At 50.8% G+C, this 23,297-nt stretch overlaps 1 protein-coding gene across 2 annotated transcripts in view; it reads left to right on the top strand.

Annotated features, from left to right (window-relative positions):
• Positions 1–151: 151 nt before the first annotated feature.
• The window catches only part of RNF123 (ring finger protein 123), a 52,400-nt gene continuing 29,254 nt past the window's right edge, over positions 152–23,297 (top strand). The window contains exons 1-26 of one of the 2 annotated variants that reach the window (XM_068420014.1): positions 152–239; positions 2,569–2,762; positions 3,826–3,910; positions 6,396–6,475; positions 7,896–7,993; positions 9,182–9,236; positions 9,570–9,655; positions 10,412–10,498; positions 11,021–11,088; positions 11,987–12,112; positions 12,841–12,955; positions 13,782–13,886; positions 14,018–14,143; positions 15,037–15,129; positions 15,324–15,397; positions 15,870–15,987; positions 16,454–16,553; positions 17,023–17,084; positions 17,169–17,240; positions 17,919–18,039; positions 18,853–18,954; positions 20,154–20,260; positions 20,799–20,997; positions 21,621–21,766; positions 21,964–22,047; positions 22,690–22,797. In XM_068420014.1, the coding sequence (XP_068276115.1) occupies positions 2,681–2,762; positions 3,826–3,910; positions 6,396–6,475; positions 7,896–7,993; positions 9,182–9,236; positions 9,570–9,655; positions 10,412–10,498; positions 11,021–11,088; positions 11,987–12,112; positions 12,841–12,955; positions 13,782–13,886; positions 14,018–14,143; positions 15,037–15,129; positions 15,324–15,397; positions 15,870–15,987; positions 16,454–16,553; positions 17,023–17,084; positions 17,169–17,240; positions 17,919–18,039; positions 18,853–18,954; positions 20,154–20,260; positions 20,799–20,997; positions 21,621–21,766; positions 21,964–22,047; positions 22,690–22,797 (2,499 nt within the window). In that variant the 5' untranslated portion in view covers positions 152–239; positions 2,569–2,680. Of the gene's footprint in view, positions 240–839; positions 1,285–2,568; positions 2,763–3,825; positions 3,911–6,395; positions 6,476–7,895; positions 7,994–9,181; positions 9,237–9,569; positions 9,656–10,411; positions 10,499–11,020; positions 11,089–11,986; positions 12,113–12,840; positions 12,956–13,781; positions 13,887–14,017; positions 14,144–15,036; positions 15,130–15,323; positions 15,398–15,869; positions 15,988–16,453; positions 16,554–17,022; positions 17,085–17,168; positions 17,241–17,918; positions 18,040–18,852; positions 18,955–20,153; positions 20,261–20,798; positions 20,998–21,620; positions 21,767–21,963; positions 22,048–22,689; positions 22,798–23,297 lie in introns of those variants that run through there. The other variant, XM_068420015.1, reaches the window with a different exon arrangement.

Raw genomic sequence — 23,297 nt, 5'->3', positions numbered from 1 at the left:
ACAGCCTGCTCAGTTTCCCCGGGGGAAGTTCACAGCCACCCCGGGACCGGGGGTCTCTGCCCCAGACCCCGGGAGGGTGGGCCGGCACGGCCTGAGGGCGGAGCGGCTCCCGTGGCGCGACCCGCCCGGCGCCTCCGCCCGTCTCCCGGCAACGGGGGCCGCGCCCGCCCGCTCGCCATGGCCCTCGCGGCTCGCCGTAGCGCGGCGGTAGTGGCGGCGGCGGCGCGGCCGGGCCGTTGGTGAGTGCGGCGGCCGCGGGCCTGGGCCTCCCCGGGCTCCCCTGTGCCCCACCGGGCCTCCCCCCCGTGCCCGGCCCCGGCAGTGCGGGGACCCCGCTGGGCCCGTTGCATGGGCTTCCCTGCCGTCGCGGGGCTGGGGGCCTGCAGGGAGTCTCGGGGCTGCGGCCGGTGTCGGGCTGTGTCGTCCGGTTTTGGGGGGGGAGAGGGGATGCGCCCGACTGGGGGGCGGCTGGCGGGGCTTTCTGGGCTTTGGGGGCTGTGGGCAGGTGTAGGGGCGCACCCGGGTTTGGGGGTGTTCGTGGGCATGGAGGGTGCCGCCGGGTTCGGGAGGTGTCTGTGGCTGCGGGGAGTGCTGACCACTGCAGTGGGCGTCCCTGGGTTCGCGGGGGTTTGGGGGTGTCCCTGGGCCTGGGGCATGCCGCCAGCTCGGAGGTGCCTGCTTTTAGGGTGGGTGCCAGGACTGTGGGCAATGCTGCCCGGTATTTCTGCTCTGGGGGTGCTGCCAGGTGGGGGTGCCCAGAGGACCCCCGCTCGTGATTCACGCCAAGCAGCGTTCCGAGCAGCGCGGGGGTCTCAGCCGCCTGTCCGCTTCCAGGCTGGCTTCGGCCCCGCTGCCCTGGCGAGAGCGGGAGGGCTCGGTCAGCAGCTGCCGGACAAAGCTCTTTGCTGGCCCAGCTCCTTGGCCTCCTCGCCTGCCTCCAGCCGTTGCCCAGAGAAGGGAGTTTAACGCGTGGGCTGGCTCAGAGCTGGGTGTCTTTGGCGGAGCTGCTGGGGCCAGTTTTGTGAATCGCAAAGGGGCAGATGTGTGTCCCCCTGCTCTGCCCTTTCTCTGACCTGTTGAAAGCACCATCTGCTCCAGCCGAAAAAAAAACCAAACCAAAACCCCCGGCACTGCAGCAGCGCATCTTGTGCGGTGCTGGTGTGGCCATGCTGTGCTCTCTGCCTGGGCTTTCAGGCTGTTTCAGCAGCGCAGGTACCATGCTGGCCGCCCTTGGGAAGAGCTAGAGGCACTCCACACCAGCCTCGGGTGATGAAATTATGAAAGGTGAAATTATGTCTCTCACCTTTAGAGTACTTTTAGGATAGTACACGCTGTGCTGTCTGCTCTGGTTTGGTAGTAAATGATGTGTTTCTGTTTATAGTTTAATTGTTTTATTGCTTGTTTTGAGTCTCTGATGCAGATCGTTCAGGGCCATTGATCCAGGCTGGTTTTTGCTCTGTTCCTGCAGTTTCGCTCGGCAGCGCTGCAGGAGGGACGGCAGGCGGTGCTGCTCCGCTGCGGGGTGCTGGGGTGGCCCTGAGGAAAGGGGCTTTAGGAAATCTTCGAGTGATCCTCTGCCAGTGGAGTTGCCGTGGCACTTGTGTCACTTGGCAAGTTCACTAACTTGTCTTGGGTTCACCTTGGTTTCTGCTCTGTATGAGATTGCTGGCAAGCATTTAATTCCCGCAGCCTTTGCTCCTGTTGCGTCTTCTTCCTCTTGCTCTGTGCATCACAAAGTGGTTTCTCAGACGGCTGTCTAGTGAATGAGAGAGACCTCCAGTGATGGTCAGTTATCAGGGCAATCAGAAACAGGACGAGAGAGTAACCTAACGTTTTGAAGCTGGATAGAACTAGCAATTTGCATTTATTCTTTTTGTCCTGGCACATGTCAGATCAGCTCTGACAGCATCCTTTGCATTTTAGTGATACCAGGAAGGGTCATGAATCGTTAGTCTCATGGTAGGTTTTCGCGTGTAAACGCTTCTGTGTATTTCTACCTGAGTCTGCTTTTGTCCCTGTAAAACTGACAGCTGGTTTCTGGATCTTTTGCTTTGCAGTCAGTGATATTCTTTTGTAGTCCAGTTCATCTGCGTTTCTCTCTTTCTCTCTCCCTCCCTCTCTGCTTTGGATAGCAGGATAATCTAATAACGTGTTAAATAGAAGATTAACCAGGTGCATATTTCTGTCTTAAAGAGTACAGTGTGGGAGAGAAAGGCAGAGGTATCTCATCAGGACACGAATAGAAGTGCGATGCAGTTGCCAGTTTCGGCAGTGTTTGACAGTGGTGGTAGCTGCGGCCCTGGGCTGGCTCAGTGCTTCTGGCTCAAACTCGGTGCAAAGGTTGCCTGTGTTTCCGACTTGGTTCTGCCTGTGCCTTTGGTTGGAGTGGGGTCTGTGTGGCTGTCTGGAGTGTGGCTTAACGCCTTATCTGCGTTGGAAAGATTTTGAGCTGTTGGACAGGTGGGACTGAGAGCAGGGTTGGCAGTTAGTTGGCTTTGGGCTCTTGTATGATGTCATTAGTGCAGGGGCTCTGGCTATTTTTTGGCTCATCCCTGTTGTTCAATGCAGGTACATCAACGTCCAAGAAAGGGAGAAGTCTAAAGGCAGCATCTTCCCCAGCAAGTTTTGTTCTAGGCATTTGTCTGTCTTATGTCCACGCTGGAAGTGGTGCCTGTGAAGAATGACGTCGAGAGGTGCTGGGACTGCTTTCTCAAGGAAGAACTACAGGCTGAGCACCGAGCCAGAGAAGTCCAAGGTCACAGGTATGGGCCTGTATGTGCCGTGTAAAAGCAGGACCGGTGTGGACCGGGTGAGTGCCCCTTGCCTCACTTGAGATCAGCTGCCTTCCAGTTGCAGTTACCTTGCTGATGTGAGGTGTGGTGGGGCTGAAACTCAGTAAATCCCTGAAGTGAAATGAGATTTTGGGAGGATGTTCCTGGAGTACTAAGGACTCCGGAAGCTCGTGCCACAGTGCCCTTTCTTTGGCACACAGCCCTGCCTCATGAGGCTGGAGAATGTTGTGTTGCCTGCCTTTGTCCCATCTGATTCAGGGAGTTTCCCGTCCCTTCCAGGATGGACAGCTTCTCAAGTTCTCAGATAAATCCTTTTCTGGGAAATTTTGGCACCTGCAAGGCAGCCTGTTTTCTCTTGGACTCACCAGTCCAGCAGAAGTGTGCTTATGAGACCAGAAATCTGGCATTTGAGGGCACTGTTGCACCCAGAAACAAAGCATGCTGCATCAGTGTGACACTAGGGATTGTTTTGCGCAGTGAAAGCTGAAGTGAGGCATACATCATGAAAGAGGGCTGTGGGTCGGACGAGATGAACCGCATCTGCACGCCTTTCTGTCTCAGCGTCTTCTAGTGCAGTTAAGTGATGTAGGTACTTAAAATGTCCCAGGTATGAATAAGACATCAGGAATTGTAGTAGTGATAAGATTTTTTTCTTTTTCTTTTTTGGAAATGAAACTGGGTTCCCATCTCCAGCTTTTGAAGTTACTTTATCTGAAAGTAGTACAGCAGGATACCTGAGGACGTAGTTCCACCTGTGGGGACCAATTTATAGCCTCCTGTTTGCTATTGTAGAGCAGCTCAAATTGGACAGAGCCCTTGTTGTGGAGATGCACCCCATAATGTTGGACTCTAGGGTTGCTAGTGAAGACAACAAGATGATGAATGACTTCTTGAAGCTGCATTTTCCACTACATTGGTCTGCAAACTTGAGCTTCATTTCCCCATAGTTACCAATTTCTTGCTTGTGCATGAAATTGATGTTTGAGTTTACCTCCTGACTCCCTAAGCTTATTTCCCTTCTGTTTTCCACCAGGGATCGTGAATAGCAGGCTGCTGAATGATTACCTGCATCGCGTCTTCACCAGTGCTGATGGGAACCAGCCTGCAGCTGCTTACAGGTATCGGACTACTTCTCATTCGCTAGATGGCAAGCGATGCTGTATCCGTCCCCAGATATACAACACTTCGGTGAAAGGAAATATCTTTCAGTGCCACACAGCGATCTTTGTTAAAAGCACAGGAGCACCGTGTTACAGAAATGACTCTTAGGTCTTGTCCTTTAACGGCTTTTTCAAATTGCGGGACTTGCCGGGAAGGATTCTTCAGAACTTTTTGCACGAAAAACCCATATACAAAATCACTAGGCACTGTTTCTGAATAAATAGGCAAGTAGGCATTCACCCTATTGTTCCTGTTCCCTTCTTAGGTGTAAGGAAGTGCAAAATGCACAGGTTTTAGGTACAGGAATGAAAAACAGGTTGGCAGTGCCCTGTAAAACTAAAGGCAAGGCTATTACTGATATAGGGAATACCATACCTTTCTCAGGCTGTGAAGCTGTTGGTACTTTATTATTAGTAGTCACCAAAGGAAAGAAAGACCAGATTCCTTTTTAGTGTCTGTTTTCTTCTATTTGTTTTCAGTTCTCCTTCACCTTGTAGCCCAGAAACCTGTAGCTTTGGATGAGGAAAAGTTTCCCTTGCATTTGTCTCTTTTGCCAGAGGCAAGTCAGACAGGTTCAGGGCAGGTGAGTGTGGCAGAGCGAGGCAGGCGTGTGGCTGCTGCTGGTTGGCGGTGCTGCAGAGTGGCTGGGGTCACATTCCACAGGCTATACTTGGTACTGTCAGCTCAAATGTGAGCTCAGAGCTGCTAAAAATAGCTCTTGGTGCTCTCTGCTCTTGGTGAGCTGGGGTTATGGTGGGGAGACGCAAAAATGGGTCGTGTTACTTTGCCACGAGCTCTCCTGCCAGCGTGCCTTGGAATTTTCCATCTGCCCGGGCGTTTTGATTGTCAGTATTTCTAATTTCTTTGCCTGGTGATTAATGACTTGAAAGCACAGAACTGGTAGTTTGTTGGACTGGTCGTCTCTCTTTCGTTTTTTTCCTCCCTTTCACCCCTTTCCCTGGAGTTGGCTATTTGGTAGAAAGCCCAGTAGCAGTCAAACAGGCCTTGAAAATAACATTTGCTGTATGAGAGCAACTTTTATGGTGTGACAACTTGTCTTCAGAGGCCTGAATTCCTCGTAGAGGAGCTCGCCGCAGACATCTCTCTGGCTGTCTCATGCTCTTCTAGCCTCCTTCCAGAGCTCCTCCTTCATGCTAGCTGCCGATTAATCTGCTTTGCTGAAGCCACCCTCTCTCATGCCAACCAAAACTGATTCTTTGATTCCGCTTCTGTGCATCTTCACATCTACCAGGCTTTCAAAAGGTCTCTCACCACAGTCTTAGGGAAACCCCTAGTCCAGGAGAAGTGGGAAGTTGTTCCACAGATGGCTTTGGAAATGGGAAGCAGGGACGGGAGCAACTAGTGACTCTCATGGTCCTGCCAGGGTCCCTCAGAGACCTGAAACATGACCTGTGTTGTTCCATATATCCTTGGGAGACTTGGAAAAGGAGAGGGCATGAGGTGGGAAAGTTTGCTTGCTGTTACAAAGCTGTTTAGAGCAAAGTAAGTGTAAGGTGGCTGTGAGACAGTGGACCGAATAGTGAAATGGTCTATGAAACTCAGTGTAGGGAAATGCAAAGGGATGTATTGCAAGGGGAACAGCCTCAACGTTGTGCATAAAATGATGGGCCCTGAGCTGATCTTTACTGCGTAGGAATGAGATTGAGGTGGGAACACTAAGCCTTTAGTAAGTCAGAAAAAGAAAGTAGGAAGTTACAAATTGTTAGGAAAGGGATGTAGGATAAGGAAAATCATTATGCCCTGGAATAAATTTGTGGTTTACCCTCAGATGTCTGGAATGGCTCTCGTACAAGGAACAGCTAAGTAAACTATCCCTGAAAAGAGAGAACTAGGGGAGGCAGTATGAGAAAGTTCTCTAAAATAGTGGCCGAGGGGGAGTGCATGAGAGACTTCTCAGTATGAAAACAAAATGGTTTTGGCTGTTGTCAGAGAGAGGATGCTGGGCTAGCCTGGCCTTTGTCTGAACTGCTACAGCTGCTGGTGTGGTCTTCTCTCTTCTTTTGTATTACGAAATACTTGGGGGAAAAAAAACCAAATCCTGACTTATGCCATGTTTGTATGATGCTGACTGCAGCAAAGTCACGGTCCACAGTTGTTGGTAGTACAGCTGGTTTCTTACTGCCACTGTACCACGGTACAGTTTTCTTACTGCCACAAAGTACTCCCAAGCAGACTGAAGACTTTAAGATCCTTTGTTAACTAGTTTTCTTGTTCATATTATATTTGGTCCTTGGTTCGTTCATTGCCCCAACACGCTGGGCAGCAAATTCCTCAGATTCTTGAGAAGAAACAGAGATGGACAGAACTTCCCAGTTCACGTCTCACAGCACAGGACTGTGCGGACACATGTGTCTGGGCTGCAAGTCTTTAGAACTTGGAGACACAGTTTTCTGAAGAGCTCCTGTGCATATTATTCCCTAGAAAGCACCTGACGTTCCAGAACCTGCAGGAACACCTTGACCGGTTGCTAGGAGAGGAGAATGGCTCTGAAGACAGTCGAGGTAGGAGACACTGAGCGTCTGTCCAATTTGTGCTTCTGCTTGTGCTGCCTAATTGGGAGAGCAAGTTGTATCATGAAAGGCAGTTCCCTGAGTGAGCGTTATTCTGCTCTCCTGTGCTCTAATTTATCGTACCTTTAAATCCTGCCTCTGAGGAGCTCATCAGTCAGCCCTGGAGCAGGTCTGCTCGCAGATGGAGGAGGCATATTTCCAGGCAAAAATGCCTGGAAAAGCAGTTTGGGGACAATTGTTGGAGATATTTCGCTGATAATGATATGCAGAGCCATTGCTGTGACCAGCAGTGTGGAGTGCTGTCCTCAGTGGGAAAGGTAGAGGCTTATTGGCAATTTTTAAAAACTAGTCTCCACTCTAGGTATTCACTTTGAGCCTCAGGCTGTTTCCTGTGTTCTTGCTAGCATCCGTTTCCCTGAAGGAGTCAGGATGTGGCAGGATGCAACCTGGCTCCTCTTCTAAAAAGAATTTTTCTTGCTGGCTGCAATCAAAGTGTGATATGTTGGCTAAACATTTGGCTCAGAGTTTAGTTTGGTCTTTGCATTTTGCCAAAGTAAAATTTTCAGGTGAAGTGGAAAACTTAATATATGAACCATGGCGTGACCAGCAGGACGGTGGAAATGATCGTCCCCCTGTACTCGGCGCTGGTGAGGCCGCACCTCGAATACTGTGTGCGGTTTTGGGCCCCTCGCTGTAAGAAAGACGTTGAGGTGCTGGAGCGAGTCCAGAGAAGGGCAACGAAGCTGGTGAAGGGTCTGGAGAACAAGTCTGATGGAGAGCGGGTGAGGGAGCTGGGGTTGGATAGTCTGTAGAAAAAGAGGCTCAGGGGAGACCTCCTCGCTCTCTACAACTACCTGATAGGGGGTTGTAGTGAGGTGGATGTCGATCTCTTCTCCCAGGTAACAAGCGATAGGACGAGAGGAAACGGCCTCAAGTTGCGCCAGGGGAGGTTTAGATTGGGTATCAGGAAAAATTTCTTCACGGAAAGTGTTCTCAAGCACTGGAACAGGCTGCCCAGGGCAGTGGTGGAGTCACCGTCCCTGGGGGTCTTTGAAAGACATGTAGATGTGGTGCTGAGGGACATGGTTTAGTGGTGGGCTTGGCAGTGCTGGGTTAACGGTTGGACTCGATGATCTTAAAAGTCGTTTCCAACAAAATTGATTCTATGATTATGTGACCTGAATGGTGCATAGCTAAGACCTTGCGTGTTGCTGTGAAAACTTCTTTTTAAATCTCACTGGTGTCTCCTTTCCGGAGGTTCTCGTGGTCTAACATGGGTAACAGTATTTTAGGCTTCCTCTGCTGCAGCAGGATCCAGGTGCTGTTGTAGTCTAGCTGGAGGCACTCATCAGGTGCACTGTTAAATCCTACCCAACTTTCTCTAACAGGTTTTCTGCAACTCTTGTTTCAGATCAGGTAGCTGAGGGCCGGCTTGGTCCCTCTACTGTGGTGTTGGACCACACGAGCGGTTTTGAGGGGCTCCTGCTGGTGGATGATGACTTACTTGGGGTGAGTGTGATGCTGGGTGCAGCAGAAAATGATCTTGTGGGACTAAAAGCACTTTGGGCTTCTTAGTTTGTTCTTCATAACAGATCCTTGTCACTGGCTTTGTAGCGTGTAAATGGAGTCTGCCCAAAAAGCTGCGGGACCCTGGAGCAAATGAGCTCTCCTGGGAAAAGGTCTAGCAGTACCCCTAAGACTCAGCAAGCTCCGAGTGGAGCTGTGAGGAAGTGAAAGGATTACGCTGGCCCAGGGGCTCATTGAAGATATTGGCTAAGCAGAGGAAAGGCCAGCAGCCAGCTTTCCTGTCCCTTCTTCCAGGAGACCGCGTCTTCCTTCCTTCCTTCTGGTGTTCTGTAATGGTGGCAAGAGACTAAAGCTGAGGCTCTTCTTTCTCTTTTGTTTCCACTACCTCCCTGCTTGCTCCTTAGCTGATGTTCCTCATGCAGAAAATCAGCTGAAAGAATCCACTGACATGTAATCCTTTCCTACTTCAGTAATTTCTACACTCCTTTCACCCCTTCACTGAGCACGTGCATACCATGCTGTGCTCGTTCCCTCCTTAATCTATGTGTCCTTTCTTACCTCTAGAAGAGGAGGCTGCCCTGGGCTCCCATTAACCACCCGCTGTAGCTTACCTTGCCTGTACCTAGAACTTACTGTTGTATCGGAGCAGACTGGCTTGCCTGTGAACTCCTTATTGCTACCTTCATCTCTTCTTGATGGTCTGTCCTGAAATTGAGAGAGTCGGGAGTTAACAGGGTTCAGTTTCTGGATAGCACGCTACCTGCCAGACCTGGGCCTTAGTCTGGACACCCTGAATCTATAGTTTTGTTCTAACTTGTCCAGGATTCAGACATCTTTCCTATATAATAGTCACTTTTGTATACCTGTCTCAGTTCACTGGGAATCTGTGTGTCATCACATAGCCCTTGTACTGCTGCCGTGCTGCATGTTTCACTGCGGTTTATCAAGTACAGATGAGCTGTGGGAAGGACCTGGATGGTTCCCCAGGGCCTGTTGGCTCCAAGTACAGCTGCTTGGATGGGGAAGATGTCCCATCTCTTCCCTACACTGTGCTTGTGACTAGCTCTCCATCTCGCTTTGGATTTGAGGGCTAGGATGGAGGGAATGGGTAGGGCTGAGCAAAAACTGTCTTTTATCTGGCTTTAAAATATCTTTTGTTTGTTGGTCCAGGTGATTGGCCACAGTAACTTTGGGTCCATCAGGGCCACGACGTGCGTGTATAAAGGTAAGGAGATAAACCAGCAATGCTTTGAGAAAAGACCCTGGGAAGAGTGTATGCAGAGTTACACAACTAGAGAGCTCTGGAAATCTTGAATATGTTGCAGTTCTGGATCTTGAGCCCACTCTTCCCCACTTCATCCACTGGCTTTTCCAGAAAGTCAGAAGGATGGAGGATTGCGTGATGCCGGAGTGAAGAGGTGGGAGGAGAATGCTAGGGATGTCCCAAAGCTCTTTTGTGTGCCACATTTATTTCTGTGGGAGCAATTTCAGGTTCTGCTTCTCTAATGATGAGCCAGGCGGCAGGGATTTTACTGTGTGGCATCTCTTTTTCTTTCAGGGAAATGGATTTACGAGGTGCTCATCTCCTCCCAGGGACTCATGCAGATTGGCTGGTGTACTCTCAACTGCAGATTTAATCAGGAGGTAGTGTAACTGCTGCACGTGGCACAGGCCTGCCCTGCGTTCCTCCACTGCTTTTTAGGTCAGCGTGGAGCATCGCATTGGTGCTGTGCTCCTGCCCTGCTGGCATTTTGTGCCCAGCACACACAGTAGAAATACCAGGTCTGCTGTTTTAAAAATCTTCACTAGACACTCCGGTCTGTGTTCACAGAATGGTGCCCAGTGTGAAAGCCTCACATGCTGGGTGCATTGCTGTGCTCTTGCTGCACGTAGCCACTGCTACATGTTGATTTTCAGCTGGCATCTTCTCCAGAGGATGTGTGGGTCTGCAGCACTGGTGGCCTGTCTCTCGGGATGGCCCTCAGCAGCTGGTTCTACGGGGCTTTTTGCCCAGGAGAGGCAGGCCCAGGGCAGCTCTTCTCAGGCAGCGGATGGGATGTTTGATGCTGGGAAGGGATGTCAACTGCAGAATTACACTAACTTGCCACTCTGTAACACGTGAGGGGGGGGTGGTGGGCATCCTGGAGGCTGCAGAATTTGGAAGTGTAGTATGCCAGTATTATTCTTCTGACCCAAAAATGAGTAGGGAATGGTGTATTTCTCTGAACCAAAGATCTCACAGGCCACTGGATTCACTCCTAGAGTGAAGGCTTTTCCCAGGCAGAGCATGCGTGCTGTCAGCTGCTCTCCCTGGCTGCTGGTCTCCCCTTAAAGCTGCTCTTGCAGTGAGAGGCATCTTCTATGCTTGGTCTGAGCATCCTCTTTCATGCTTTGGTGCAGGAAGGAGTTGGAGATACGCCAGATTCATATGCGTATGACGGAAACAGGGTGCGCAAGTGGAACGTGACTACTACCAACTATGGCAAAGTGAGTAGCTGTCCTCCCAGGAACGGCGTGCAGAGTAAGGAGAAGAAAGCAGGTGGCTCCTTCGCTGGATTCTGCTGGGCTTTATGAAATGTCCTCAAGCTGTCCTCCCTGCTTCAGTCTGCTCTTGGGGAGGCTGTGTGCCACCAATTGTTTGTACTGTAGGGGTGCTGGACATGCTACGTGGGTGCTTTGTTTAGCAGCCTCAGCAGACTGATTCCCAGCATAGTGCTGCTGGTCTCTGGAAGGCTCTGGTTCTCTGTAGCACTTCAGAGGATGATGCAGTGCTGGGATAAACATACGTTTGATCCTGTGCATGTTCCTAGTGCTGGAGGGAAAAAAGATCCCAATCAGTGGCTTATGTGCAGCTTCCAGAAGTGTCTGAAAATGCTATGTGAGCTGCTGCGAGAAGGAACTCTCTCTTCTTCGACCGTTAATCACAAGGGATTGGTTGGGTTGCGGTCTTTCTACTGATATGGGAACACCCTGGATATATGTTTAACCTTTTCTCTCCCTTTACTGCAGTCTTGGGCAGCAGGAGACATCGTCAGCTGTCTGATAGACCTTGATGAGGGCACCATTGCTTTCTGCTTGTAAGCATCTTTGCCCAGTTCCCTGCTTTGTTGATGTCTGTGTGTAACATAAAAGTTTCCTCAGCAGGTTGCTGAGCCCTGTTTCTGCCATCTCCCCTTTAAGTTCCTTGGTGTTCCAGCCTTTGCTTTTCTGCTTTGTGTTCAGAAACCATCTAAACGGGCTGTTGAGTCTCCTAAGTTCAGGTGAGAGCATTTGGCAGAAAGACATCCAAGCTACAAACTCTGTGTAAAGTTTGCTAGGATTTTAGAGGGGAGGACATCTCTTGTGGTGCTTAATACTACAGTTGGCTGAGCCACACTGATTGCTTTTGTGGTCAGTGTAGACCTTGCCTGTCCTAGTTTCACAAGGAGCTGTGGAAAGGCTGATAAATCTCAGCCTCCAACTCCCATGCACAATGAGCAGGGGTCAGCCTGAATAAGAATTGTTCGCTGGCCCTAAACTGCAGCCTGTGACAAGTCAGCTGGAATTAAAAACTGTTAGATGCTCCATGTCATCTTTTAGAGAAGAGTAAATTGAGAGCGTTATCCTTCTATTTCCACCGACATCAAATGGATGAGGCCAAAAATGTCACCTGCCTTTAACATGTCCTGCTGGTTAGTTACCTTGTAAGGATTTGGGTTGCCCTTGAAGCTGAGTGGGCTGTGCATGTTGTGCAGACTCCAGTGCCTTCCTGTGCTGTTGTGTGGAAACGGGAGTGCTGCTGTGCTTCCCAGGGCTGTTACTCAGCAAAGCGGTGACGTTTGCACATGTGCCAGGTTAAGAGTGACAGGAGGCATGACTGAATGGTGTGTCTGTGTTGGCAAGTTGCTGAGAGGGGAACACAGATACCTGGGTTGCCCAGTTGACCTCAAAACCCTCCTACTGTGACTAAAATCTTGTGGGTTTTCCTTCTTTCAGGAATGGCATATCTCTGGGAACCGCTTTTGATAACATCACAAGGGGTGCTGGCATGGCTTACTTCCCTGCCATCAGCCTGTCGTTCAAAGAGTCCGTTGCATTTAACTTTGGAAGCCGTCCACTCCGATATCCTTTAGGTGTGGGGAGAGGAGGTCTCAGGGGAGAAGAGCCTGTCCTGAGGCCATCTTTGGAGGCTGTACAATATACATACCCAACTGCAGTTCACTTTCTTCTGTTGGCACTTGTGCGCAGAGCAGGGTCAAGGAGAGAAGAACCAGATACCCCCTCAGCTGGAGCAGAACTGGAGGGCACACAAACATTGGTGCTGGTCCCTGACAGTTTCTGAAATGAGACTTGCTTTCAGCTCTGAATCAGCAGCTGCTGCTGCAGCTGGGGGCTGTCTGTTCCCAGGCACTCAGATCCTGCAAAGATCTCGCTCTCCAGTTTTGGAAACCCTAATGCTGCTGTGCTGGCTGAGCATCTTGGCCACTGGTCTCTTCTATCTCCCAGACACACAGGTCATCTGACATGGTAGGAGCATTGCCTGCTGCCTTCCTGTGCGAACGCTGAGACCTGCAGCTCCTGTCAGAGCAGCCCTGGGTGTGCCTGTTGATAGCTGTAGCGGAGGCTCTTGACGGTCTTTCTGGTGAGAGCAGAAGTGTGGTGTGAAATACTTGCTGCTTGCAATATTGAGGAAGTGAGGATAAGAGCTTGTGGCTTATCATCCATTTAGAAGGCACTGTGGTTTGAACTGTGACTGAGGCATAAAGTAAAATAGAGAGACAGTCTTTTCCTTGCACAAACAAAAGAAGTCCTGAAAGATCAGATTGCATTTTACCTTAACACTTGCCTACTTATCCGGTGGAAGGTTACCGCCCCTTGCAAGATCCTCCTATTGCAGACCTAGCGAAGGCTCGCAAGCTGCTAGGCTACTTGAAGAACGTGATCCATATCGGAATAGACGTGACGGTAGGCTGATGCCACTGGGTGGACCTGTGGGGCACCATGCTGGGAAATGTGGTTCTGCACTTCTCAGCACATGCTGGCAGCTAAGATGTTTCCGTACACCTGAGAGTCTAAATGCTGGCATGCTTTTGCGTGGGGCATGCCTGTCCCTGGAGCTCTTTGGCTTGCAAAATGGGATTCCCGATAGTCCAGGGACTTAAGTTAGATCATACTGGCTTTGTTGTTCTCAGTCCTATGAAGTTTCATTCCCTAGTATGCAAGGGCTGATGTTTGTTGAGGTCAGAACTGCTGGAATTGATTTTGCAGCCTTGAAAGAACCTTGTTCATATCCTAAACTTTTTACTGATGTCCTGGTGCAGTGATGCCATGAAATTCTGGCAGGTCTGCCCTGAGAACTGTTTTGGCTATGGCACTGTTGCTAGAAACGATTTTTTTCTGCTGGGATGAGAGATGATCTGTTTATGCCCAAAGCATAGGGAACACCATCTGCTTTGGTCTTGGCTTGAATGGGGGCCTGCTTTACTAATCAACCTCCTCTGTAGGGATTCCCATTTACAAATTATCATGTACACTTGAACCCTTTTGGAAAAATAGATTGTCAAGGTGCATGTGGCTGATAATAACTGACATCTGGACTGCACTGCAGCTCTCCAGAGGCAAGGGCCTGGCTGCTTTGCCATCCTTAATTCCCGTGTTCAAGTTTTTCAGTGCAGTCAGGCATGGGACAGCAAACAGTGGCTGCTCCAGGCCTCCAGTTCATTCAGTCGTTGGTGTACGGGTGGATTGGGCTGGATCCAAGCCGTGTGTTGTTCTGGGTTTGTCATTGCAGGAGGGGAAGCTGGTGGAGAAGGACACGTCCATGTGGCAGCTTCAGGGAGAACCCACAGTGTTGATTACACTAGCCCACATCTTCAATTATTTCTCTCCTCTCATGGTGAGTTTTGCCTGCCCATTGCAGGCTTCTGTATGTGACTGTTATTGTGCTTGCAAGGGGAGGTAAACCTCAGCTTTCACTGGCAAGCGACTGTGCCTTGGAGGACTGGTGACCTGGCTCTCTGTCTGCAGTGCAAGGTGTACCTGGTGGAAGATGTGCTCATGACCTTCCTGTTGAGCATCCTTGAGCGAGGAGGATCAGTGGAGGCCCATCCTCTTATTCAGCAGCTGCTGGATCTCATGTGGCTTCTTATGGAGGTGAGTTGCTAGGGTGCTGGTTCCTCCCCAGGGATCATAGGGAGACCCTAGGAGGTGCTGAGGACAGGAGCCTTCCCTAGAAAATGCTGGTAGTGAACAGCTTCTTTCCCTTTATGGTGAGAAGATCCCTTTTTTTGTGATAGACCACCCTCTCACCTAGCTCATCTGGCTACTGCTTCACACCCAGGGAATGGGGGTTGAATGCAGAGTAGTTGGTAATGGTGACAATGGCAGTGAGCTAACAAGGCATTACTAAGCTTCTCCTACTACTAAAGGAACTGATGATGCTGAATAACTTCTTGCTTCTGAGAACATCAAATTCATCAATAAGGAATGAGTTGGTCTCTTGGATGTTGTTAATGCTTATATGACTGTGGTTATATGACCCCCTCAGTCCCATCATCTTAGAAATGAAGCTGAACACGCTGGTAGGGCTGCTATGTTTGTGAGAGAGTTGACTCTAATCCTGCTAGTCGACTATGAGTTGGACTCAAAAAGACAGCTCTTTCATCATCACATTTACACCAGAGTAACTTCTTTCCTCTCTGAGTTGGTTCTGCCAGCACTATGTGTTGGGTACCTTCAGGGGATATGAGGATAGGTGACTCAGTCCAGCTAAATAGGACGTGTGACTTTTTGTAAATGACTTTTGGGTTGGTTTTACTAGCGCAGAAGCTTGTTTCCCCATAGCAAAGCGGTGGCACCAGCTTCTGCTTGGACTCTCTCCTGTGGAGTCAGAGGGACGAGTGCTGTGGGTTCAGAGCATCTGCTTTTTCAGTTTGGAAGTGAATGCTTCCTTCCAAGGCCACACTCTGGGAACTATAGCTGTTCCTGACTCCATGCTGTTCCTGACTCCATGCTGTTCCTATTCAATGTGTTTCTTATTTTCTCAGGAATATGAAGTGCACGAGTGCCTCAAGCAGCTACTGATGTCCCTGCTGCGGGCTTACAGGTTCTCCCCCATCATCCCAGACCTGGGTTTACAAGTGAGTTGCACTTCTGAATCCCCAGGGATCTGTGATTAGTCAGCTTCTGTTATGTCCCCTTGTCCAAAGAAACGCGATGTTTTGGGTATTGCAGTTGTTCGATCCAGAGATAGCAGTTCTGTAACGCTGTACCTATTAGAGAGTCATATCCTCTTCTGTAGATGGAGTCACATTTGCTTCTCCTGTTTCCCTAGATTCACTACCTCCGGCTCACCATTGCAGTCCTGAAGCATGAGAAATCCAGGAAATACCTACTCAGCAATGTTCTGTATCCTTTGTGCCTCCTCTACTCTCAGTTCCCCCTGCCCTCAATAGTGCAGCCAAGGAGACTGCAAGGATCTGCAGGCCCTGGGAGGCAGAAGCCACCCTGTCTTTGAGAGGTCGTTTCTAATTTCTCAGGTCTCTATCTGCCTGACACCATTCACTACAAAATCCTGCTTTGAGGAGGGGGAGCAGTGTCATATAGGTCACATCCTACTAACGCACAGGACTTAATTTCTGCCTGACTGACCTCCCTAGTGTCCTTAGAGCAAAAAGACTTTCAGAGCAGTCCAGCCGCCATGCTAGCAACTGGGCAGCTGCTGTGATAACTGCGTGGGGCTTCTCCCCGAAGAACAGGGCTCTGGATCTTGCAGAGCTTTGAGTGGTTGTTTGGAAAGGGCTCTCTCACTACAGCTCTGGAAACATGTCCTGTACCTTCTCCCAACATAGCTTCTGTGCTTGCTTTAACTTGACTGCAGCTTCGATGTGCTGCGTTCCGTTGTGTTCTTCTACATTAAGAGCCCGCTGCGTGTGGAGGAGGCTGGTTTGCAGGAGCTCATTCCCACCACGTGGTGGCCAAACCGCTTCACCAAAGAGGTGAGTAAGGGCACAACCGCTAAGGAGACTGGAGAAATTTTATGGCCTGCTGTCCCCATAGTTTTCTGCCTGAGGAAGTTGAATGGCCCACATTTCCAGCTGCGTTAGCACTGGTGGACTCCGCGGAGCTGTGTGAGAGTTGTAGCCTCTCCGTTGCCCTGTCATCTTTATTCTTTAGAGAGGATGTTTGGGGTGTGTTGCTCAGGACAGGGAAGGGGGACAGTTTTCTGGGGCAACAGATGTGGAAGGGAACTCCACAGCATCTAAGGAATTATAGGTTGACTTGAGTGTCCCCAAAGTATCTCCTGCCCTTACTCATTACAAGGCCAGTGAAGGCCTGTTTAGGTGTGCTGCCAGCTGCAGTCACACACTGGCACACTGTTTCATGGAGTTTCTGCTCTCCATTTGGCAAGACATTTTCCCCATGCAGTGATCTCCTACTAATCGGTGTCTGTCCCCCAAACAGGGCAAGGAGAGTAAGGAGGTGAAGGAGGAGAGTGCTGAGGAGCGACTGAGGCGGCGGGCATATGAAAGAGGCTGCCAGCGGCTCAAGAAACGCATTGAAGGTCTGTGAGGAAGGAGAGGCATTGCCAAGATTCCATACCTTTTGTGCAGCCAGGGGCACCAACCTGTGAGCTGTTTCCAAATCTGCTTCATGACGTGAAGTCTGTCTGTGTTCGTGCCAGGACAGGCTGTGTTGCAGAGGCAGCGGCCAGCCATGCTGTTATTTCATGGAGGGGTATGAGTGCTGGGATCCCACTGCACAGACCTGCAGCATCCCACCACAGGACAAGAGCAAACCGAAATTCCCTTTAGGGGCATTGTTTATCAGCTCTGGATAAATTTATGGCTAGGTGGCAGAGGAGAACGTTCTCACAGTGATGGGATTAGCGTTCTGCTGGCACCAGTTCTCCCTGAGCGCCCTCTGCTGAGGAGGTAGCCTTTCTCGTGGGGGCAGGGTACTGCAGTTGGGGTTAATATGGGTAGTTGCTCTCCGGTGCTTGTTTTCTGATGGCAGACATGTCCCCATTTTAGTGGTGGAAGGTCTCCAGGTTCAGATTCTGAAGCTGCTGCTGAACAACAAGGACAGAGGAGGGGTAAGTGCTCTGTGGATCTTTTGCTACAGTATCTCCACATCACAAGATTTGTATAAGTTTACCACCTGCTTTTCCTCCTGCCAGGGGGAAGCCTCCAGATACATCTTCCTAAACAAATTCCGCAAGTTTCTTCAGGAGAACGCTAGCAACAGAGGGGTAAGTCAGAGGGCCAGCCTTCCCGCAAGCCTCACCCTGAGAGCTCTCTGGCACCTTCAGGCTGGGAGCTCTCCTGCTTCCACCAGTTGATTAACTGAGGTCTAGATACAGCAGGGAGTGAGGAGGAGGGAGAAGATCTGAGGCTAGAAACCAGGCAGCTTATCCAAGTCCTATGTAGTGATTTATGCGAAAGTGGTCCTTGGGAAGAGCCTTGGGTGGGAGCTGAATGTCCTCCTGAAACCTCTCGGGGAGCATGGCTGTGGAGTGCTCTGCCACAACTGACCTGCTGGCTTTGGCATCCTATTCACTGCTTGAGTGGGGACTGTTCTTCTGGCCCTGGATCAGGCTGTTGGCCTGCAGCTTTGGAAGGCAGGCAACCACTGTTGCAAGAAACCCTTTCTTCGCCTGCATCTCTGTGTTCATGATCAGCCCCATCTTTTGTGGTAGAGCATGTGATATCCATCCTCTCTGTCAGACCAGCTTGTTATTTCACTGCCCAGGACTTTCTAGAGGTGGAAACTGCTGCCTGCCATCTGGGCTGGGCTCTCTCTCAGTGCTGGAAGCTAGAGATGATAGCAAGGTTGAGAACACAAAGTTTCTGCCTGCCCTGTGTGGCCACTGGGACTAAGATGCACTTTCACACCTGCCCTGATGGCTGAACTGTCATTCTTGCCCTAGAACTTGACTGTGCTGTGCCCACCAGAGTACATGGTGTGCTTCCTGCACCGACTTATCACTGCTCTGCGTTTCTTCTGGGATGGCCACAAGGCAAAGACCCCTGCCGCACTGAGCAGTGAAGGTAAGGCCTGGAGGAGAAGCTCTGAAAGCATTTCTGTGGTTAGGACAAGGTTTGCCTCTTGGCAGTGCTCTCCAGGATGATGGAAATTTTGTGTTTCTCATGGGTGCTTGAGCCTTCTGTCATTCTGTGTCTGTAGTTTCCAGTCACCCTGGGAAATTCCTGTGTGCAGATCTGTTCCAGTTAATGTCCAGACCTGAGACTGGCAAAGGAGCACCTGTACTGTTTGCTAGTTCCCACTGTGTGCTCTGGAGCAGAGTCAGATACTGATTATGGGTCTGTGGGAGGGCAGCTCAGTGATCCCACAGTCAAAGTTTAGGGGAAGAGATTTGTCTGTTTTCGTGGTTCCCAGACTGTGGGATGAAGGGGAAACCAAGTCAGTGCCAGTTGCTTTCCCACCCTCAAACCCCACCTTGTCTGTCCTGCCATGATCTGCTTGGCACTCCCCTTTCTTACTTTAGGCTGACCCTTTCTCTAGGCTCAGTAAGTGCCTTACGATCCCTGTGGGACGAAGTGACACACCTGGAGTAGCCAGGTGGAGAGCTGCTGACTTTTCTGGTGATCCAGTTTCCTGCTGTGGCTGGGAGGGAGGAAGTGCTGGGAGGCTTGTTGTCGATGGCCATGGGTTGCTCCTGTTTCTGTGTGGATCTAATGCTTGGTTCATTGCGGAAATCACCTCTGCCTTAATGGCTTGTGCTTTTATGACAACAACAGTTGTCATTCAGTGAAGGTCCAGGCTGGGCCCTGGGGTCTGTCTTAGGAGGGCTTATGTGTCTGCATAGGACTCAAAAAACCAAATCTCCTTCTCTGCTTCAGAGGCGTATGTCCCTCCTCAACTCTTCTATAATGGAAAGGTGGATTATTTTGACCTCCAGCGACTTGGAGGTCTCCTGTCTCATCTTAAGAAGACTCTGAAAGGTAAGTGCTCTCATTTCTAATACCTACATCCAGGTCCTGGTTGGAGTTCACCCAAGAGACATCCCAGGGAGGAAGCCGTGGGTAATGAATTGTGATTAAATTTAAGGAGAGGAGACTTGAATTTTAATGAGGTGCAAGTTACACTGAAGAAGACACCATCTCTCTTGGGTGGAGCATCTTTTAAGTTAACAATTTACTCTTTATATCCCTGAACGGGGCCTGTGGCTGGTGGAGGGAAGGGGGCAGTCTGGGAATACCCTCTGGTGTGGTGTTCTTGCTGCACCACAGCCAAGGGCTGGGAGCTGTCAAAGCGCTGACCATCAGCCTGGCTCTGCTGGCTGTGAAGGATGTCCCAGATTTACTTGCTGTACCACTCCGGGCAAGCAATAGCAGCCCTGGGTTTGTGCTGCAGCTGTATGTTTGTCTGCAGCACGCTACTCTGCTGACAGACTTTCAAAGCCTGCCTTTTGGAAGGGTTAGAAACCCCTTGCCGTGCAGTTGGGCTTGGTTTGTCTCTGGTTTCTGGCTAATGTGGCACTTGCCTTTGGCTCAGATATCTCTTCTCCTTCCCCAGTGTGTTTGCAAGATTAGGACCATTTTCCCGGTCTCAAGTTGATCTCTGGCTGTTCAAAATTAGATTAGATAACTGTGGAACTGTGTAATCTCGTCTGGTCTCTTACCAAGGTCTTCCTGGCCAGCTTTAAAGACAGGGCTATGGACTAGAGGACACGTTGTTCAAGCTTTGTTACAGCATAGCTGCCAGCGCAGCCTTCCTCTGGGCTGAGAATGGTTTCTGCTCTGTGTTTCAGTCCTAGTGACTTAGGGACATCTCATGGGACAGTATTGAAGAGCTGGAGGCTTCACAAATGATCCCAGGCCCTGAGTTTCCTTCCCTATGCTAGTCCAGTTTGGCCCTGGCAGTTGTCTCCTGGTTCCTCAGTTATTCTCTTTGTTGCTGGTAGGAGCAGGAACAGAAATGGGTCCTGGGTGAGCAGCACTCATCACTGCTCCGTCTCGGCTGTGTTAGCAAGGGCAGACCTATTCCACATGAGGAAGCTGGGGGGAAGGTGAGCTTGTTCTGATGCAGCTGGCTGCATCTCAACTGCCAAGAAGCAGCAAAGAGGATGAGCCTAGGGCTGCCTCGTGGGAAGTGAAGGGTGACTCCTGCATTCACAGCTGCTTTGGTGTGCTCTGTGCAGATGACCTGGCTGCAAAAGCCAATGTCCTGATCGACCCTGCGGAGCTGCAGGCAGTGACTATGGACGATCTCGATGAAGATGAGGAATCGGCAACATCAGCAGCACAGGTAAGCCGTGTACTGTTATTCACTGGTGGGGCCCCACGTGCCAAGGCAGCAAGCTCAGCCTGTGACTAGAAAAGCTTTGCTTTAGAAGAAGGCAGTGTCTGGGTCAGGGCTGTAACCCGTCCATGGGCAACCAGATGAACAGCTGCACTTGCACGAGGGTCACTGGAGATCAGCAAGGTCCTGGATGCACCAAGATTGAGCAGCAAAATTTTCTGTGCTCTGCTCTCTCACTGCCTACTGATCTGAATATGCCCCCTCCCCTCCATGGCAGCTCTTGACGCTTGCATTTGAAAGGGTACAACTGCAGACAGAGCAGCTTCTTGCTGTGCAGATCTGCTGTTTGTACCTGGCATGTGCTCTTAAAGGAAGGAATATCCATTTGCTAACCTGTTACTGCTGGCCCAGCCATGGTAGGAAGGGTATCTGCTCACCTTCCAGTGGCCACTGTGCATCTATACCAACATATCCTTGCAGGGACAAGGGAAGAATAGCAGGCAGCCAAACAACTAGAACTGCTTCTCCTTTAATTTCTTTTCAGTCTCAGCGTCCCTCTACCGCCCTGGCCATTGGTGGAGCTCTTGCCAGACCTGGCTGGCTCAGCTCCCCCACCCTGGGCCGTGCCAACCGCTTCCTCAGCACGGCAGCCGTCAGTCTGATGAACCCGCGGCGGCCTCTTGGCGCCCTGGAGAAGATCAAAGTGCGCACGTTAAGTGTGGAGCAGCGGACAGAGGAGGACAGTGAGTGCTTCTGCTGTGGTGCTAGCGTGGCCCTGGTGGTCCCTGGGGAAATGGTGTCTTCCAGCTCCCAGTACCCTCAAGAGGAATGCAGTCTCTTTACTGCCAGCATTGCTCCTTCCCATTCTCAGGCTATGGTGACACCCACAAGTCCACAGTTAAACCACTTTGCTATCCTGAACATGACACTGATGATGCTGTCACTCTTTGCGTGTAAGGAGATGCTGCCTTGGTTCCTGCAAGTGCAGCGAGATTTTGCAGGGAGGTAGTTCAGAGGCAGCTGTAGCCATGCTTGCCCTGAACACAGCTCAGCCTCAGGATGACGTATGCAGCAGCAGCACTGTTGCTGTTGGGTCGGGCCAGGCAGGCCTCTGAAGCAGGTACAGGGCTCGAGGAAGTGGGACTTGCATGGCCTGGGTCTGTTGAACAGATCTGGCAGGTCAACCTGATGCAGGCAGTGAGATGGGGGTGGTGTGTCTGTGTATCTAGCGAATCACATGGGCTGGGCAGGAGCACTGTATTACAGAGGCATGGCAGGGCTTTGGCTTCAGAGAGGTGCAGGCAGAAGTGAAGGTGCCAAAATGCCTTGCTGAGAACTTCTCTCCTGTCTTGGGGATGCGTTGCAGTTGAAGGCAGCCATGGAAATGAAGGTCTCTTAGTGGGCAGACCCCCAGAGGAGCCGGACCAGCCCATCACAGAGAACTCCCTCCTGGAAGTCCTGGATGGGATAGTGATGATGTACAACCTCAGTGTTCACCAGCAGCTTGGAAAGGTAAGTGGCACGTGCTGTGCAGGAATCCGTTCGCCCTATCTCCATGCTTCTACACTGACTCTCTATTTTCTGCTTATTTAGTGACTGTGTGTGCCCTTCCCTTCTCCTCCCAGCCCCCGTGGGGGATCTGGTTGCATGCTTATGTGTCTGGGGGAAAAAATACCCTCATTAATTGTTGGATTCTGCTTGGTTTTCAGATGGTTGGTGTGTCAGATGATGTGAATGAATACGCTATGGCACTGAAAGACACAGAGGAAAAAATCAGCCGCTGCCCAAAGAGGGTGAGTGTCTCTGAACTCACAGCTTCCTTTTCTGGTAGAGCCTCGGTATCCGGCAAAAAGGATGAAGCACAGTGGGTGATTTCTAGCCTTGGAGCAGCCAATGTCTTGGGTGGAGTAGTTACCCATGCCTGGAACTGGCAGCCACATTTCATACTGTGCCAGCCCATTGTACCACTGCCCAAGGAACAGAGGGACTGAAGCAACTGCTTCGGCTTCTCCCAGACAAGCCGTGGCAGCTTGCAAACCTCCATGTGCTGCAGACACCTCGGAGCTGGTCTCCTGGGGTGGGGACCCTCCAGCGCTGGACTTGGGACACATCTGTCCCATTCCAGCTGCTGGAGACCGAGTGTATCTGATGATGCATTAAAAAAGTATCTGACAGTAGCTGACCCTGAAAGCTGCTGCCCACACTGGACCAGCATCTGCATCAGGCCTTGTGGGCTGCAGCTAAGGGTAGTAAATGCTCTTTATAGCACTGATTCCCGCTCCCTCCACAGAAAGGCTGCTGGCCCCTTTCCCTCCTGCCAACATTCCCTAGCTAGCCCCAAGGTGGTATTTACTTCTGCATTGTTTATCCAGCTCTGAAAAAGGATACTATAAATGGCAGTGACATCTGCCCTCACATCTCTGCACTCTTTTCAGAGGAGAGACATCCACGAGGAACTGCTGAAGAGCCAAAAGGTCTTCTCCGAGAAGCTCAATCACCTAAGCCGACGCCTTGCCTGGATAAATGTCACCATTTATTCAAAGGTAGGCAGGAGCATACTGTGAGCAGCTCAGAGAGACCGAGCAAGGGACCCTCTGTATCTGTGCTGCTCGGCTCACATGTCACAAGTGTCGTTTTCCCTGGTGTTGGAGCAATGCCGATGATCCGGGGGGCTGTTTTTTCCCTTCTTGAGCATCAGAGATCCTTTCCTAGGCCTGTACCCCATCCTGTCCCAGGCTTGGTCCCATAGTGTTTGTTAGAACACAGCCCAGTCTGTTTGGAGCTGTGCGTGGTTCTGTAGGCTTTCACTTGGGACATCAGGCCTCTGCACGGTGGATGGAAGGGTGCAGCTCAAAGGGAGATTCAGTTCTCAGGGCACGTCTAGAGGATCGGGGCTACTGTGAACCATTTCCCTGAGCTGTACTGTGTGTCACAGGGGGGTCTCACTAGTGCTGCTCTTCCTGAAATCTGCAGGATCCAAGCCGAGGGTTTTTTGTTCAGGTGTTCTCCCCTTCTTCACTTGGTTCCCACATAGAGAGAGTGC

Source organism: Nyctibius grandis, chromosome 29 (assembly GCF_013368605.1).
Source record: "Nyctibius grandis isolate bNycGra1 chromosome 29, bNycGra1.pri, whole genome shotgun sequence".
NCBI lineage: Eukaryota > Metazoa > Chordata > Aves > Nyctibiiformes > Nyctibiidae > Nyctibius > Nyctibius grandis.
This window is presented reverse-complemented; position numbering and strand designations above follow the sequence as displayed.